At 43.8% G+C, this 17,627-nt stretch overlaps 1 protein-coding gene across 1 annotated transcript; it reads right to left on the reverse strand.

Moving 5' to 3' along the window:
- Positions 1–3,335: 3,335 nt before the first annotated feature.
- On the reverse strand, positions 3,336–16,141 carry tspan1 (tetraspanin 1; the record flags this gene model as incomplete). The annotated part of the gene is made up of 7 exons (XM_079267025.1): positions 16,082–16,141; positions 13,026–13,232; positions 12,044–12,118; positions 6,384–6,482; positions 5,286–5,429; positions 3,849–3,932; positions 3,336–3,395 (listed from the first exon to the last, which is right to left on the reverse strand). The coding sequence occupies exons 1-7, from the start codon at positions 16,136–16,138 to the stop codon at positions 3,336–3,338; spliced, it is 726 nt and encodes a 241-aa protein (XP_079123151.1). The 5' UTR covers positions 16,139–16,141.
- Between the last annotated feature and the right edge of the window lie 1,486 nt (positions 16,142–17,627).

Genomic DNA, 17,627 nt, shown 5'->3' on the forward strand with positions numbered 1-17,627 from the left:
TCTCAGTTTGTTTGTGTAAATGATGAAGCCTCGATGAAGACCAACGTCAGTTATGGAGTTCCACAAGGTTCTGTGCTTGGACCATTCTTGTTCACCTTATACATGCCTCCTTTAGGCAATATTATTAGAAAACACTCTATAACCTTTCATTGTTATGCAGATGATACTCAATTATATATATTGATCAAACCAGACGAAACCAACCAGCTTGCTAAACTGCAAGCATGTCTTAAGGACATAAAAACCTGGATGACCTGCAACTTCCTGATGTTAAACTCAGACAAAACTGAAGTTATTCTACTAGGCCCAGAACACCTCCGAAATCAGTTATCTAGTGATATAGTTTCTCTAGATGGCATTGCGCTGGCATCCAGCAGCACCGTCAAGAATCTTGGAGTTACCTTTGATCAGGATTTGTCTTTCAAGTCTCAGAAAAAAATAATTTCTAGGACTGCCTTTTTCCACCTATGTAATATTTCAAAAATCAGGCACATCCTATCTCAAAGCGATGCAGAGAAATTAGTTCATGCATTTGTTACCTCTAGACTAGATTACTGCAATTCCTTATTTTCAGGCTGCTCTAATAAGTCTCTTAAATCTCTCCAGTTGATCCAGAATGCTGCAGCTCGTGTACTAACGAGAACTAAGAGGAGAGATCATATTACTCCTGTATTAGCTTCTCTGCACTGGCTCCCTGTAAAATCTAGAATAGAATTTAAAATCCTTTTACTTACCTACAAAGCCCAAATTGGTCAGGCTCCATCATATCTTAAAGAGCTTATAGTACCATACTGCCCTACTAGAGAGCTGCGATCCAGTGATTCAGGGTTACTTGTGGTTCCTAGAGTCTTAAAAAGTAGGACGGGAGCCAGAGCCTTCAGTTATCAAGCTCCTCTTCTGTGGAACCAGCTTCCCGTTTCAGTCTGGGAGGCAGACACACTCACCACATTTAAGAGTAGGCTTAAGACTTTCCTCTTTGATCGTGCTTATAGTTAGGGCTGGCTCTGGCTTGCCTTGGACCGGCCCATGGACAAACTGGTATAGGCAAAAACTACAGGGGAACTTCCTACACTGAGCACCTCTCTCCTCCTCTTCTTCACCTCTGTCTGTATGCATTGATGTCCCATTAATGCTCATTACTAACTTTACTTCTTCCCCGGAGTCCTTGTGCTTCCTCTCCTCACAGGTTTCCATGGAGCATGGTTTCATCTGGACCCTGGTCCTTCCTCCTACCATGGCCCTGCTGACTCCAACTGCTAATATCACTTTTATTATTACTTGCATTACTATTTCATATTACCGATACCATTAATGCACATTATTGACCTGCTTCTTCACCAGAGTCTCTGTGCTTTCTCGCCTCACAAAGGGTTTTTTTGGGGAGTTTTTCCTGTTCCGATGTGAGGGTCCCGGGACAAGAGGATGTCAAATGTGTACATATTGTAAAGCCCTCTGAGGCTAATTTGTGATTTTGGGCGATACAAAAATGAATTGAATTGAATGTATTAGATACACAGCAACATTAGCATGCATTCCTGTTTTATCCACCCAATGAATGTTTTCTTCTCTTCCAACTCCTGAGAAACATATCTGTAGTTTGCACCTCGATGGTTCTTCTAATGTCACTAACTTTGTCTATCTATTGTTCGGTGCTGGGCATTTAGTCTACTGAGGACTTAACAGAGGTTATTTGCTGATAATGGAAATTATGCTGATGCGAGCTGAACCATACAATTCATAATTGGGCCTTAAAACCAAAACGATGAGCTAAAAGACGCTAAAAGGCTCGGTAGAGCTGAAGGGAGTCACTTTTCACATTATGCGCTGACATTTCATCCATCGTTAATACAAACATATTGATCAGAGGAGCTTAAAGAATGACATTTGCAAAAAATGTGAAAGATCTCCTCTCTGAGACATAGAAATGAATTATGGCCGCCGAATTCACGTCTTTGCACACAAGACTGAAAATAAGCGATCTCTTCCTGTTTCTCTCGCTCAAATTTCTAATTCACAATAGCTTTATTCGCATGACTCTCTCTCTTTCTCCTCCTCCACTTGCAGTTTCCGTCTCTGTCGCACAGACTGTTGAACAACGCCTGTGGATTTGTGATGAAAGCACTAATTTAGGAGCGGTACATAAACTGCTGCATACCTGAACAACGCTCCGCCTCCTGCCCATTATGAGGCCTTCTATTGGTCAGTATTTACTTAGCCTTGTGTCACATTGCATGTAATATCCAAGGGCAGGAGATGGAACATTGATGAATAGTAAACAGGACAAAAGATGTACTGTGCTCTGCTGTTTCCTTTCACTTGCATGGCCTGTCATATGGGGGCATGAGGCTTCAGATACATGTTTTTAAGAAAAGAATGTACATTGTCTTATAGTCCTTAGATGATTGAGATGTCCACAACCACAATTTATCCTTGTTTTCTATATTAATGTGAACAGATATGTAAAAGGCATTTTGGTGATTGTGGATGTTTCACGTTTCTTTGTGGTTTGTGACTTTTTGATGTCCCTTGGCATCGCCTTTATGGTTTATGTGCATTTTGTGGTAGTTTTGTGTTGCTTTGTGGCTGTTTTGCGCCTCTTTGTGGTAGTTTTGCGTTGCTTTGTGGCTGTTTTGCGCCTCTTTGTGGTAGTTTTGCATTGCTTTGTGGCTGTTTTGCGCCTCTTTGTGGTAGTTTTGCGTTGCTTTGTGGCTGTTTTGTGCCTCTTTGTGGGTGGTAGTTTTGCGTTGTTCTGTTGCCGTTTGGAATCGCTTTGTGGTCGTTTTGCACCTCGTTGTGATCGTTTAGCATCTCTTTGATGTCACTTGGCAACGCTTTGTGGTTGTTTTGAGATGCTTAGTGCTTGCCAGCTAGTCTCTAACTGTGTCCGTCTGCTGTTTGGTGCCGGGCAGGTAGTTTACAGCGGGTTTATCCAGACGGGACCAAGAGGAGCAGATAAAAGAGGCTAAAAAGCTCTCCAGAGTGGGCGGTTCAGAACTAAGCGACGCCTTTGAGAATAATTGATTCACTGTGTCACCATATACTGCTGTAAAAAAAGTTGACTACTCCATAAAATAAATGTATAGGGAACAACCAGGTGTAGTCATCGCTGAGTAAATGCTGTTAGAAATATTTTATTGGCATATATTTAAAATATTTACACTCTGCAGGTGCAAATAAACTCTAGAATAGATAGATCATAAACATGACTTTGTATTGAAGCTAGACATCTTTCTGAAAAGAGAGAGAACCAGAAAAGAGACAGAAAATAAATAATGCAGATCAAAAAACAAAATAACATGTCTGTGCCGTTCTTGTGGTGTTTCCCTGAAGGAGTTTCAACTTATTCTCGTGTCAAGGTGGCAGTACAAGTACATGGACACTATCATTGCAGCAATCTGAGGAAACAACAGGACACAAATGTTAATCAGTTTTTTGTATTATCTTCAGGCTACTAAAACCGTGCAGATCAGATGATAATCAGACATGACAGAGGTCTCTAGTATTAATAAAGAAAAGACTAAACTGCTCATATACCCACAGGGTTATCTCTTCACACATGTATTATATAATTTTCAAAAAGTTTCGGTACACATATTGTACTTTTGGGACTTTAATTTTTCCATCCAGATCACATGGTGTGTTTGGCTGATGAGACTGGTTGTCAGAAAAGCTGGCTCCATGTAGATCTCTAGGGTTCTAATCCCCCCTCTTATAATAAAGATATAATATTACCTCTACTAACTAAGACACTGGCCTTGCAGTTGGAGTTTGTTGATTGGGGATTTTTAAATATGTACCAAAGCACTGACTCACACTTTTGAAAGTTTAGCCTTTCTGTGTTATTTTACCTCGAAGACTCCGATTCCTGCTGCGATGCCTCCCACGATGTTGGCGTGCTCTTTGAGGGTCTCCAAGATATGTTTGAAACAGCCCTGAGCAAGATGTTTGTGTAAATAGAATGATACATTCGTAACAAATTGACACAATACACACAATAGACAACAAAGGAAGACGCCAATGGCCAAAATATATGACATTCACTGATTTTGCAATGTAATACACGTTTTTAATAGTAAGGAAATTAGGGCTGGCTGCACCTGATACACAGTAGCTCGTTTTAACTCTCAATGTATTGAAGGTTTTTTCAGTTTAATTAATTGGCCATATTGCCATGTTTAAACAAACATGGTAAATCACCAGTTTTCAGGCTCAAATCATTGTCCTTGTATTCTTTATTTGATTTGACCTCAGTCCAAAAACTAACTGGCATTTGTAGCCATGCCAGCGGCGGGTTGAACTGATGGCAATGACTGAAATAATTAAGCAACTATTGGATGGACTAGCCATGAGGTCATAGAGGAACCCTCTCTAGCTTTCTTGATACCGTTTTGTCCCTTTTTGTGTGTGCAAATGAGGACAACGCTATGAATGTCTTCCAGGAGAGAAATAACGTTTTTAAGGGATATTGCATCGCCCCTTCTTGAGTGTGGCTCAAGCTTCTGATTTCCGACGTGGTGAGACAACAAGTCTATATACTATGACATCAGCATGTTAGTAAAAAAATAAGACATTTGAGTCTCCCACATGCCTTTTGGTGAACTCAAACATGTGTTCTCATTGTGTTATGGATAAATTTGGGCCTTTTAGTTCCTTGAGCGGTCTCTGTAGCAGACAGCCCCGTCTGTGATTGGACAACCTTGACCAACTTAAGTTGACAACTTAAGTCAAGAACCGATGCTTCGGTACCAAGTCAATGCCAAAATGATGAAAACCAGAACGGCAGGTACCAAGGATCAGGGCTCGGAACTAACATCCTCCTGTCATCCTGGGGACAATAGAACGCCTTTGAGACTCCCGGTATGTTTGTACAACTGTCCCTTAGCAAGTGACAAAGCGAGTGCTGACGCTGGCGTTATACAGCTGAAAGCACGCGGTGAACTTGTTTTCGATGTATGTTGAAGATTTATCGTTTTGTTTTTGTAATTTTACCGGGATATCGAATTAGGTATCGTGAATCATGGAATTTAACTCTCACTGGTATCGACTACGACATTTCTGGTATTGTGACTTTCCTACCATGAATGTTGCCTGTACATGTGCGGTACCTCTATGAGCAAGAAATTGTTACGGTAAAATAAGATTTCCCATTTTTTTTACCGTTTTAAGGTAATGCCAGACCCAGTAGGCAATGCAAATGCAGTTGTGATGCTCCCTTTATGTGTGGGATGGATGTTAGCGGTGCGATTGTTCACATCATCTATCTGTCGTGGCGTTTTCAACCTCACCTGCACCGCGCTGCGCTCTGCCTCGTAAGGGCTGCAGGGGGCGCTGTTGGTCCAGCAGCAGCCAGGCGGCAGGCTGCCTCCGTTCTCCTTTTCAAACTTCGAGCCGACAAAGTCTGTGTAGTTGGTGAAACCGCAGCACTCCAGCTGGGGGGGGGGGGGGGGACATAGCAGGAAAACACTTGACGAGAATACTTTGTGGTTAAAGATGTCGTGTTATCCATGAGCATTCATCCTCTCCATTGTGCAACCATTTAATGAACGTAATTAATTAAAGTTTAGCGAGGGCCTTGCTGCTCTGAGAGGAAGTTGTGAGTTTAGTCGTTGCTTTGTTTTGTTGTGCGTTTGCATTCAGAACAGATCTGTATTTACTGTGTTGCATTCATTCAAAAAGTGTGAAACTACTTAAAACTATGAAGTAGCCATGACACACACATTGTCTGGGGTACCGCATTGCTTTGAGTTTTACAAATGTCGCTTTCAGACGCTTTGAGTGTCAACAACTAAATGAAGGCAAAACGTCAAGTTGTTTTTTCTTTTTGTTGTCAAGGTCGGAATGCTTGAATGTTTTACTTTGTCTATGTAAACTGAGCCGTTGGAGAGCTGTCACACCGTATGAATGAAGGTTTTTCTTTCTACTGAGTCACCTTGACTGAGGCTGTTGTGTGCAGGTGAGCTGAAGTAAAACGAATGGACAAAAGCAGGTCCATGTTACGGTCGACATTCCTGTTGATGCTTTTGTTTGATTTCATTTCAGAAATTGTTGCGCTGCATTTTGGAAACGGGTTGTTTATGTTTTATTGAAGGACAGAGAGAGAACATTAATCCATTAAATCAACTCTCAGGGGCTCAAGAATCCCGTGGTTCACTCTGTGTTGAGTTTGAGTTATTTTTATTTATTAATATGCACCACTAAAAAAAACAATATAGACTGTGTCAAAAACGCTGTAATGTCTTCATTATTTCCGTTTAGGTGCATATTAATAAATATAATGATTTTTCTTAAAGGTGAAGTATACATATGCAATTTCTGTTGCACGCACACATGCAATAGCAGTACTTTAATGCAAAAGTTAAAAATAAACAGTGCCGATACTGTACCTCTGTCATGGTAGTATTCCAGATCTTAGTGACCACAGGATCACTGCCGTAATCTGTCTGTAGAGCAGGGGTCGCCCACGCTTTGAGGATCCCTTCTGCCTGGGAAAAACACACGCATGTAAGGACACTTATTGACATTTTGTTCTCCCGCGCCTCTAACCGTAACCTAAATGCAACTCTAACTACAGCACCAAAAGCAAGTCTACATTCTCTCATCAGGGCAAAGAACTCTGTCGTCACTGTTCTGAAGTGTTCTCCCTCGCCTGACAAAAATGTCCGCTTTCTGAAGTGTCCTAATTTTTCACCATATCCTCATTTTCTAAATATTCACACTTTCTATAGATGTCTTACTTTGCAAAAATGCCATCACTTTCCAAAATGTCTCAGTTTTCCCGAAACATTCCTCACTTAAAATGTCATGTCCACAAAGGTCCACACTTACCAAAAATGTTGTTACTCTCCAAAATGCCCTAATTTTTCCACAATTTCCTCCCATTATAAAATACTTAACCTGGCTCCATTAAAGGTAAAAAAAAAAAAAAAAGAAATTCACTTTTCAGAAGTTAGAACTGTTCAAAGTTCAAAGTTCAAAGTTCACTTTATTGTCAAAGTTTCCACATGTGTTATGCATACAGAAAATTCGAAATGCCGTTTCTCGCAGTCCCACAGTGTAATATAGACATGAACATATAACATATAATAGAATAAAATAGAATAAAGTTAAGAACATAAGGGCCTAGATAAAGGATTAACAAGTAGCAGCAGAGAATAAAAAGTGACTGGTGCTGGATGAGGGAAGGGTGTGTGAGGGGGGTATTTGTTCGTAGCAGCAGAGAATAAAAAATTAAAATAAATAAATAGAAAAAGTGACTGGTGCTGGATGAGGGAAGGGGTGTGAGGGGGAGTAGATGTCCTGGTATGTTCCATTTGAGGCAGTGGGGAAAGGTGGGTGAGGGGGAGGGTAGAGAGGTCAGGGGAGAGATGGCAGGGGGGGAGAGAGGGGGAGCGAGAGGAGAGAGGGAGGGAGAGAGTTCAGCATCCTGACCGCCTGGTGGAAGAAGCTGTTCCTCAGCCGGGTAGAGCTCGAACGGAGACTGCGGAACCTTCTCCCTGAAGGCAGGAGGCTGAAGAGGCTGTTGGAGGGGTGGGTGGGGTCACCCGCAATGCCGAGTGCTTTGCGGGTGAGGCGGGTGTTGTAAATGTCCTGTAGTGTAGGGAGTGAGACTCCGATGATCCTCTGGGCAGAGTTCACAATGCGCTGCAGGCTCTTGCGGTTGGAGGCGGTGCAGCTTCCGAACCACAGCGTGATGCAGCTGCTGAGGATGCTCTCAGTGGCGCCTCGGTAGAATGAGAGCATGATGGGGGGGGGGGCTCCTGCTCGCTTGAGCTTCCTGATGAAGTACAGGCGTTGCTGGGCCTTCTTTGCCAGTGCAGTGGTGTTGCTGTTCCAGGTGAGGTCATCTGTGATTGTCACACCCAGGAATTTGGTGCTGCTCACCTGTTCCACAGCAGCACCATTGATGGTCAGAGGGAGGGGGGGTTGGGAGTGGGTTCTCCTGAAGTCAACAACAATCTCCTTTGTTTTCCCCACATTGAGGAAGAGATTGTTATTTTGGCACCAACGGACCAGCTGGTTCACTTCCTTCCTGTAGTGTGTGTGTGTGTGTACAGTGAAGGGGGCAGGCGTACGAGATGCCCAACTGCAACCACTAATGGATTAAAATCGCTAATAAAAATAATTGGCAACACATTTCAGCGATTAGTTGGCTCTATGCTATGATGCAACGTCTCCTAAGGTGGGGACAACATAGCAAGCCAATACCACGCTTTGTGTAGCTCACGATAATAAAATCGTAATAAAAAAGCACCAACACACTGTCTCTTTTAGGATCCAGTATATATGAAAGGCCCATACATGCAAATAAGGTCCTGTAGATGGCTATAAAAGCACATGTCTTCACTGCAGAAGTCCAACAGTGTCACACACACATACACGCACTTGAGTATACACACATCACACTATGGAAGCCCCTGAAAATAAAATACTGCAGCTGATTTCACAGGCAGGATAAATAATTCTCTGGGAGTCACCTATTCATCAGAAATTAAATAAATCTCTCGCACAAAGCACTTGGGAAATAAACAGCCCCGGCCTGGCACTTGGAAAAAATGAAAATAAATCAAAAAATGACCTGACATTATTCTCCATTCTTCTTCTCCTTTTTATGGTCATGAACCGGGGGGGCATTTACATATATATGGATGTTCCTGATGGCTTTGGTCAGGACACATTTTGTCTGCCATTTGTGTTTATCCAAAGTGCAAAAAAAGGTTATGGTTCAGGTAGTATGAGAGAGTCTTCTGTTCACAAACACACAGGTTAGCTTTCTTTCACGGCTTCCCGTCCTCCCTCCCACAGTCTTTTTTTTTTTACCCCCATTTTGATGAATAATCCTGTCGCGTACAGTCACGCAAAGACCCATTTGATGAGGGTGAGTGTGTGCCTTACTGTATGTGCATGTGGACAAGTGCAACCGAGTGTATCAGGTGTATGTGTCTGAAAGTGCTTCTTTTCTTCCTCCTCTCCTTGTGCGTGTGTGTGTGTACAGTGAAGGGGGCAGGCGTACGAGATGCCCAAGGGTATGCTGGGATACATGCCACAATTAAAAATGCCCCCCCAAGAAGCTGTGAGAGCGGCTGAGATCAGAGAGGGTTATTACCAGCCGGCTAATTCATCACTGTCACTCTGCCCCGCGCCTCACCACATCCCGTTAAACACACACACTCGCATGCTTACACACTGATATGGGCCCCTGCAAACACACACACACACGTCTGACAGGCAGGACAAAGCCTACAGTAACCCACGGCACAGTGAGGCGGGAGGCGATAACACATCTAACAATACAGTAGAGGGAACTCCTGCCACACACACACACGCACACACACGCACACACACACACGCGCGCGATAAAAATCTTCAGCTTCATGTGTTATTGATCTCTTGTTGCTTTACCTTGTGTTGCTGCGCCTGGAATAATTATTGATATCTTTTACGTCAGTGACTCGTCAGCTGCTAATTGGTTATTGTTCTTAAGTGGAAAAGCAATAAATGTAGATCTTATTACATTCAGCTGAGCGTTGCTTTAAGAGGAAAGGCGATGCGTCGTGCCATTAGTCATAAGCTGCATTTCCATCCACCTTTTTGCATGACCATACAATTTGAAAAGGGAAAAACATGCAAATAAGAGTGATGGAAGTGAACATTTGGAATACACCCGTTTGTGCTTCATCTGCTGTCGACAAAGCCCCAGTTTCTGCATCTCTTGTCTTCCAAGTCACAGAGCTGAGCATCACTTAAAAAAAAGAAAAAAAAAGACGTCCTCAAAGAGTAAACATCGGGAAAAAATATGTTCCATCTCCTGCACAATATAAAAGTTGTCCAAACAAAGACAAGGTAACGTTATTGTGTGTGGAAAATAGCAGATGATCACAATGCTAATGCTTTCTCCGTAGAGCTGAGGGGGAACTACAGCACTGGTGTTGATTCTCTGTGGGTTTGTCACGAGTGACCCCTTCCACGTACACGCGTTTCTTCCATTTATTTTAATATAATGCTGTTGATTGCTGCAGCATTAAAGCAGAAGTAATTGGAGTTAATCATCCCGCATCACTTACTCGGGCTCATCTTTCCTCTTACTGACGAGATACGAAAGCAAACACCAGTCGGTATTGGATTACGTTTTGAGAGAACAGTCCTTTACTGTCCATAGACGTCGGTGCGATTCAATAAATGCCACATCGCATCTATTTCATTCATGCAGTGTGAAGTCCATATCGGCCCCCGGTAATAAATCTCCACCCAGGTCACTTCCGAATCACTTGGCGGAGAAAGAACAACCATGACCACTGACGGCCTCTCATAATGCCTGCTGGAATTGCGTTTTAAATCTCAGTTATTCTGACCAGCTGAAGGTTATTGGTGCTTCGGTTAGATGAGCTGCGGGGGCCGCTGGCCGAAAGGCAGATTTATGCCGCAGATAAGTAGGACCGTATAGATCAGCGCTTTATTCATCCTCCCCTTTCATTGTCCACGCCTCTGTCTCTTACTTATTGACACAGGCGGATATATGTATGCATATTAGGTGTGTATTGCCCATATTCATTATTCTGATGCTATTGTGTTTACTGTCTTATCAAAAGCAGGAAATGGACAGCTGCTCTGATGCACTCATAACCGCCATGGACCTGGCAATGTCCTTTGTGTTTGTAATGAACAGATGATGCTAAAGCTAACAAACCGCGTTAAATTGACTGAACCTTATCTGTGATCTCCTTCAGGGAGACGACTCTTGAGTTATGTCTTGCATTTCACTGAGCTCTCTCTCGCTCTCGCATGCTGGCATCTCAGCAAAAGCTGTTTACAATGCTCGCCGAGCTCAATAGCTCAGTTTTTGTCAATGACAAGCAAGAGATGGGGCAGATTTATTTCAACAAAACTGCCTCAGCAGCAGCAGTTCTGCCAGCTCAGCCTCCAAGGACACATGCACACACATGCACTCTCTTAGCTTCTTTGTGAGAGCAGACACAGGGTTGGACAGTATAGCTGAGAGAGAAAGTAAACATGAAACGGAGAGAGAGAAGGAGAAGTTAAAGGTCGACCTGTTTACTGCGAAACAGAAATCATCCACTTATCGTTTCTGTATATAGTTGAGTAGGCCTACAATAAAATATCAATTTAAAAAATGAACTATTTTAATATTTAAAAAATAAAATTTCAAGAAGGAGTTTCTGAAAAATGCGGCTGAACACTGAATCGATGCTCCCAGTAAAATTCCGACATTCTGACATCACGTCTTCATCGGGTATGCGATCAATAGAGTCCATGTGAATTACATGAATCACTTTAGTGCAATATCTTTCATCCACTCTGTGCGGACCTTTTAAGAGTGCAACCAAACTACTTGTGCTGCACCTAAAAATTGAGTGAAATTCCCAGGCAGTGCAGAGTCCACTCTCCGTTCATCAACTCCTCCCTGCACATTGATACAGTTTAGATTACCTCTTCTGCTCCTGGGGACTAGATGCATCCTCTGATTGGTTTATAAAAAATAAAAAATAAATTCTTTATTAGGATCCAAATCTTCACTAACCTCCTTTTACATTCTCATTTGAAAGCCCTGTACTTATTATACGTGGCACTTAATGTAAAGGGAGCATGTGTGTGTGTGTGTGTGTGTGTGTGTGTGTGTGTGTGTGTGTGTGTGTGTGAGAGAGAGTGAGAAATAGAGTGAGGGTAACGCGTATGTAAATAGGCTGTTTTGCATATAAAATGCTTTACCTTCAATATTCCAGAGTAATAAATTGCTCAAAGTTAGCGACAGCGCACACGGCCCTGGGCTATCCCGGAGTCATTAAGTAGCCGAATGTAGTGAGGCAGACATAAAGCCAGTAATTCAATGATGGCTACAGCTATGATGGAGAATTTACGTGGAGATATAATCCAGAGAGTGGGACGAGGAGGTGAGAGGGTGAAAGAGAAAGGATGAGACAAATTAAGAGACAAAGGGAAGGGGAGTGAAGAGGAGGAGAAAGAGGGGTCATAGAAGCGAAGGGGACGTGATGAGGCAGTGAATGAAGGTGAAGAGGGGGAGACTTACAAATGAAGAGTAGGCCAGAGCCACGACTCCAGCTGCCACTTCAGTGATGAAAATGATGAGGATGATGGAGAAGAACTGCAGGGAGGGAAGAAGAGGAGATGAGATGTTTTTTTTTGTTCTGTATTTAATTATATCAAAATAATACAAATTGTGCAGCTTTCCAAAACCAAGTCTAGAGCTGAAATGACCTGTATTTATATTTGCTTAATGCTGTAAAGCTGTGGGATTACCTTTTATCAACATTTTCTCTGATGAAGATTGACTTTTTAACTCTGTAATAAATTGGGTCTGAGAGTATGGAGCCTTTTTCAAAAAGACTGAATGTGGAAAGTAAAATACTGAATTAATAAATGAATCATTTAAACATCAAGAGGTTTGTAACCACCAACACATCTGAACATCCAGGGTCCAGTTAAACAGCTGTTGTACGTAATAATCGCAGACTTGTCCATAAAGCTTGGTTGATTACACAGCGGGACAATAAGGAGCCTCGTCGCCTGAGTGATGCCCTCTTTCAGCTCATCCATTGCAGTTATTCAGTCCATTACAGCTGTTTCTCCCGTGAGCCAGATATCCGCCGTCAGTCTCAGGATCCACTGCATCATTCAACTCGATGGCAGATGTGGACATGATGGGGGGCTCTACAGGGGTAAAACGTGCTGCCTGTGTTCTTCATTAGACTCGCGGCAGTGGACTAAGAGGTAGTTAGCCTCGTCGCTAATGAGCATAATAATGTACGCCACTGTTCGGGGGTTTGGTGGTGTTGCGGGCATGAATGAGGCAGGAGGAGCTCCTGAGAGACATATCTGGCTCTTTAGCTGCTACATTGTACAGTGGGTTGATGGGGGGGGGTAAAGGATTATTGTCTTTGTCTCAGCGTTTCTAGAACTCTAGTGTACAATCACAGCCTTACTTCCGCCTCGCCTTTGACTTGCCTCTGCACTCGTGCGGTCACTTTATAAGCCGTGTCTTTTACACCCACCGTGAGCAGCAGACACTTGCTCTCCTTGTGGGCCCCACAACAGCCCAGGAGCCCCAGCAGCAGCAGCACGGCCCCGATGGCGATGCAGAGAAAGCCCACGTTGACGAACTGCATGCCTTGGCCGGAGAACGGCCCCAGCAGCCGGAGGAAGGAGCCCCCGTCCACGCTCACCCAGATCCCCGTGGCCAGCAGGGTCAGGCCGCCCAGCTGCAGGAGGATCAGAGAAAACATCACCAGCATACAGTTGAGTTATGTTTCACTCATATTATTGAATTAGTGCTGCGAAAATGCGCTCTACATTATCTTAGATTTGTAAAGAACACAATTGGAGATGGGGACATGTTAAGCTGTTAATAAAAGCAAATAAAGCAGTCTTACTTGAATATTATGAAATATTTTATAATTAAGAATAGTGTTAATACAAACTTTACAGAGAATTGACAGTAGTTGAACCTGCTTCATAATCTCTGACTGTGAACAAAGGCGAGCAGGCAGTCATTTCGTTCGGGGACACTGAAGTGTATTTCGTGAAACTATTGGCTCAAAACCTGCAAAACCCGCTCATAACAATCACGATCAAAACTATGTCAGATGTTTCATATTACAGTCTGGAAATTACCTGATCCCACTGTCATTGTCTCTCTCTGCCTGCCTCTCCCTCCTCATCCCTCCACCTCTGACCTCCTCCTCCTCCTCCTCCTCCACCCCTTTATCCTCCTCCTCCGTCTCCTCCGTGTATTTTAACCCTGAACTCCTCGCGCTGAGTGATTTCTCCTTCTTCTCCCACCTCCCCCCTCAGGCCCCGACACGCCACATCTCCTGTCAGACGCTGACATCGCCCACGTGGGGATCATCCCCCCCCCCTTCTTGTCTTTGTCTCCCTGTCTTGGCCCCGCTCTGCCTCTCTATTTTTTGCTCTCCTTCATTCTCTCTGCCTCGCCCCACCTTTCACTCCGGGTTTTATTTTCTCGTCTCTTGAACCTGTTCAGTGCCATCAGTGCACCGCTGGCTAAATGTAATACGACAAGCATATTCCCCCTCTAACTCCTCGTGTGCCACCATCATCCCTCACCAGGTATAATTATAGCTGGCACAATGGCTTTCCTTTTTCTTTTCTTTTTTTGAAAGATGTCTCATCCCTTTGATGGTGTGCCACATGCAGGTGGATGCCCTGTCAGTTGAACACCCACATGGCAAAAGGACTGGAAGTAAATCAGGTTTTTGAAATGGTAAGGGGGGGGGGGGGGGGGGAGAAGAAGCAGTGTCATATCTATGGAGATGGGAAATAAAAGCTATTAGGGTTAGAGGAGAGGGAATGGATAACAGGCTGCAGAATAGGAGGCCATGGCCTCCAGGGGGAGGTGGATGGAGAGATAGAAAGATACAGAGGTAGCAGGAAAGAGAGCGGGTGCGGCCCACCCCAATTTAAATGGAATTGGTTCTCTTTGAAAAGGCTGGATTGAGAAAGACGTCAGTTCAGTTTAAAAACCCATTTTCATGAGTCATATTACTGGGAGCAGACAATCTGATTAAGTACCGACGCTCGACCGTAGGTCTGAACAAACACAACATACATGGAGACACTTCTAATTCCCAATGCAGTCACATCGGCAGAGGGGAGATGCACACTTTGGAGCTGAAATCGCAGGCTAACTTGTATATCACTGTTGCTGTTTGTTCAGCTACGTTTTATTTTGAGATCTTTAAAAGATAATTCATAAATGGAATTGAGAATCAGGGTACTGGTACTCGGTTCTTGACAATGGAAACATGTTTCAAAAGAGCACATCTTCCTCAACTTCTTCTGCCCTCTCAGACGGATTATTGTATCCAATAACAATCCGACAACAACAATCTCGTCACTGTATTTTGCATCGTTTCATGTCATACGCTGATTCATTCATTCAGACTCACGGGCTGTTTGGTCACCAAAGGACATTTTGGTCGGCCGTCAGTGCTCATGTCTCACGGTGACGTCTACTGTACTAGAACTACCTCTTTTGAATGACAACCAAAGATTTCAACCCTTGTCTTGGACAGCCCAGCATTACAGCGTGTAAAGGGACTCTCAACAGGACTGCTTGGCCTCACCTGCTGGAGTCAATGGTCTGACTGCATCACTGTACAAACCTGCTGCATTTGGCCAATCGTTCTCCCCTGGCTTCCACCTGTCTGGGTTTGGTGTGCTCTCCTCTGGTTCATTTTCTCTAAATGAATCTTATTTTAGGTTTTGCTAAGGGGAATACCAAAAAAGTAAATTTGATACAACCGGAAATTGTGAAATCCTGGAGACTGCACTTTGAAGAGATATTTCCTTCTTCATAGCATCATATTTAGCAGCTTCACTTCACTGCAAACGTGATTCTGTGACTTCCGATGGAGAACATCGATTCTTATTTGAATCCTGGCCCTTATTTCCTCGAAAGATAAATTCTCTGAATGCAGATCCCGACTCCTCTGATGAAGAAGGTGATGTTAAAGTTGCAACGGCGAACGTTAAATGCCGCTGAATGTGTTTGAGCTAACACTTCAGAGAGACATCATGGTCAGTGCGCTGCTGTGAGTTTTAGAGCTGCCACGCCAGATTTATTGAGCATCGTAACTCGGGGGGAATGATGACTTGTGCTGGGAGCTTCATCTGTGACAGCGGGAGCCCAGGTGGGCCCGACTCGGCGGGCGGATTCAGCTTACCCTCGCCAAAGTTTCTCTCCATTTCACAAAGCACATTGGTTATCAACATTAAGCCGGGATGTAGGTGGCAAAACTAGAGACGTTTGAAGTCAATGAGATGAAAATTGCTGCGGTGGGGAGAAAGTGGAGGAGAAAATAGGCCTTCTGGCTCAGTGACCCGAAATGTTTCTGTACCGTCTGTTTGCATTGAAGGGCGACATGAAATGATTTTCTGGGCATTGTGTCAAAAGCCATTGTTTTTCTGTATTTTGTATTTTTTTTACTTTACACATTACTTTTCGTGTTAACAATCAATGAACACCCCCCCCCCCCCTATACCCTCCTCCTCATACCCGGGCATGCAATCAAAGCGGAAACATACTCACGAAGATAAGCAAGTTGAACAAGACCGTCATCAATTTGACGAATGTGAAGCAGCCCATTTTAATCTGCAATAAAAGAGGAAGATGAATTATTGCATTTCCTCTTTCATGAGCGGAGACCTTCTATCTCCCACTCGCACACGATCTTCACACGCACGCTTTGACATGACATCCAGCCCACATCCCGGCCAAATTGCTGTGAAAATGACATCACTGACAATGAGTCCTAATGATAACACACGCAGCTGTGAGAAACGGTAAAGACATCTGTTAATGAGAGAGGGAGAGCCACAATGGAACGGAAAGTTGAACGTGTTTACATGTAGTCATTGTGGAACACAAATCTTACCTTTTTTTAGTTTGCTAATATTTCTTTACATCCAAAGTTGCGCGGATTTAAACCAGTCCTGGCTTTCAGAAAGCAAAGCTGACCTAAAAGAAAAAGCAACACATGAAAACGAATACAGAAAAGAAGCAGGCGTTCTCGGTTTCTTCCGGCCCAGGTGTTTCCAGGTGTGCGGACGTGAGTGCGAGGACGACGACTGCCTGTATGTATCCGTCGAGTGACGATGTCCACGCAGGTGTAGGAGCCTGTGGCGGAGATCAGTAATCTGATGAGCGGAGGACTGGGTGTGGTTCCAGAGGATACAGGTGACAGCAGGTGGATGTTGTTCAGGTGCAGAGGAGAGGAGCTCTGACCCCTGCAGGTCCACAGTGACACAGATTCATGGCACAGGATCGCCCCCATCAGGAATTTCGAGGTTCGAAAAGATGGACGTGGAAAGACAAAAATAATCCTGAGAGTGGAGAGTCGCGTGAATATGTTGCGCAATATTGGTGAAGATGACCTCATATGTCGAGTCTGTTGAGTTTGCATTTTCTCCTGCCAATCACGTCATCGCCAAACTTGCAGCAGCTTCTCCAAAAGTGATTTATTACGATCCCATTCTGTTGTTATTCACTTTTTTCTACGAGATGATGAATGTTTAAAAATGATGCCAGAGTTACAAGTCTGCACACAAAGAGGGATGTGAGATTTAGTTGTTGTGTCATAATGTATGAAACAAGAATACGAAGATTCTCCACAGTGTTGCCGTTCAAGAGGTTTTCTCTCAAGCCAACTCTCCTTTTGTCACACCGGCTTGTACAAATAATCATCGTTTCAAACCCGAACCCTCTGTGTTCCCTTAAACAGCAGTTAGCTTAGCAAGTGTGGCTTTCATGTGTCTGAGTCATGATCATGGGAGGCTGTCACGCAGTAAACATTTGATATTTTGCTGCTTTGCTTTCTGCTGTCGACTCTATTGTTCCACCTCTCCTTCCTTTGTTCCTTTGGCCCCCCTGGACCCTGCAGTGGCCCCTGCTCACCACCGGAGGGGGGTAGTGAACTGCAGAGACTGCTGTCAGAGCCTTACTGGTGTCCTACAGCTTCAACTGGCCAGGAGTGTTCGTCTTGAGTGGAGGAATGTGCTCGTCTTTGTCCAGGAGGAAGTGGAAGGAAATAAATTGTTCCATTATGTTTCTTTGTCATCACCACGTCCTGATGCTG

This window comes from Melanostigma gelatinosum (genome assembly GCF_949748355.1).
Source record: "Melanostigma gelatinosum genome assembly, chromosome: 4".
Classification (NCBI taxonomy): Eukaryota; Metazoa; Chordata; class Actinopteri; order Perciformes; family Zoarcidae; genus Melanostigma; species Melanostigma gelatinosum.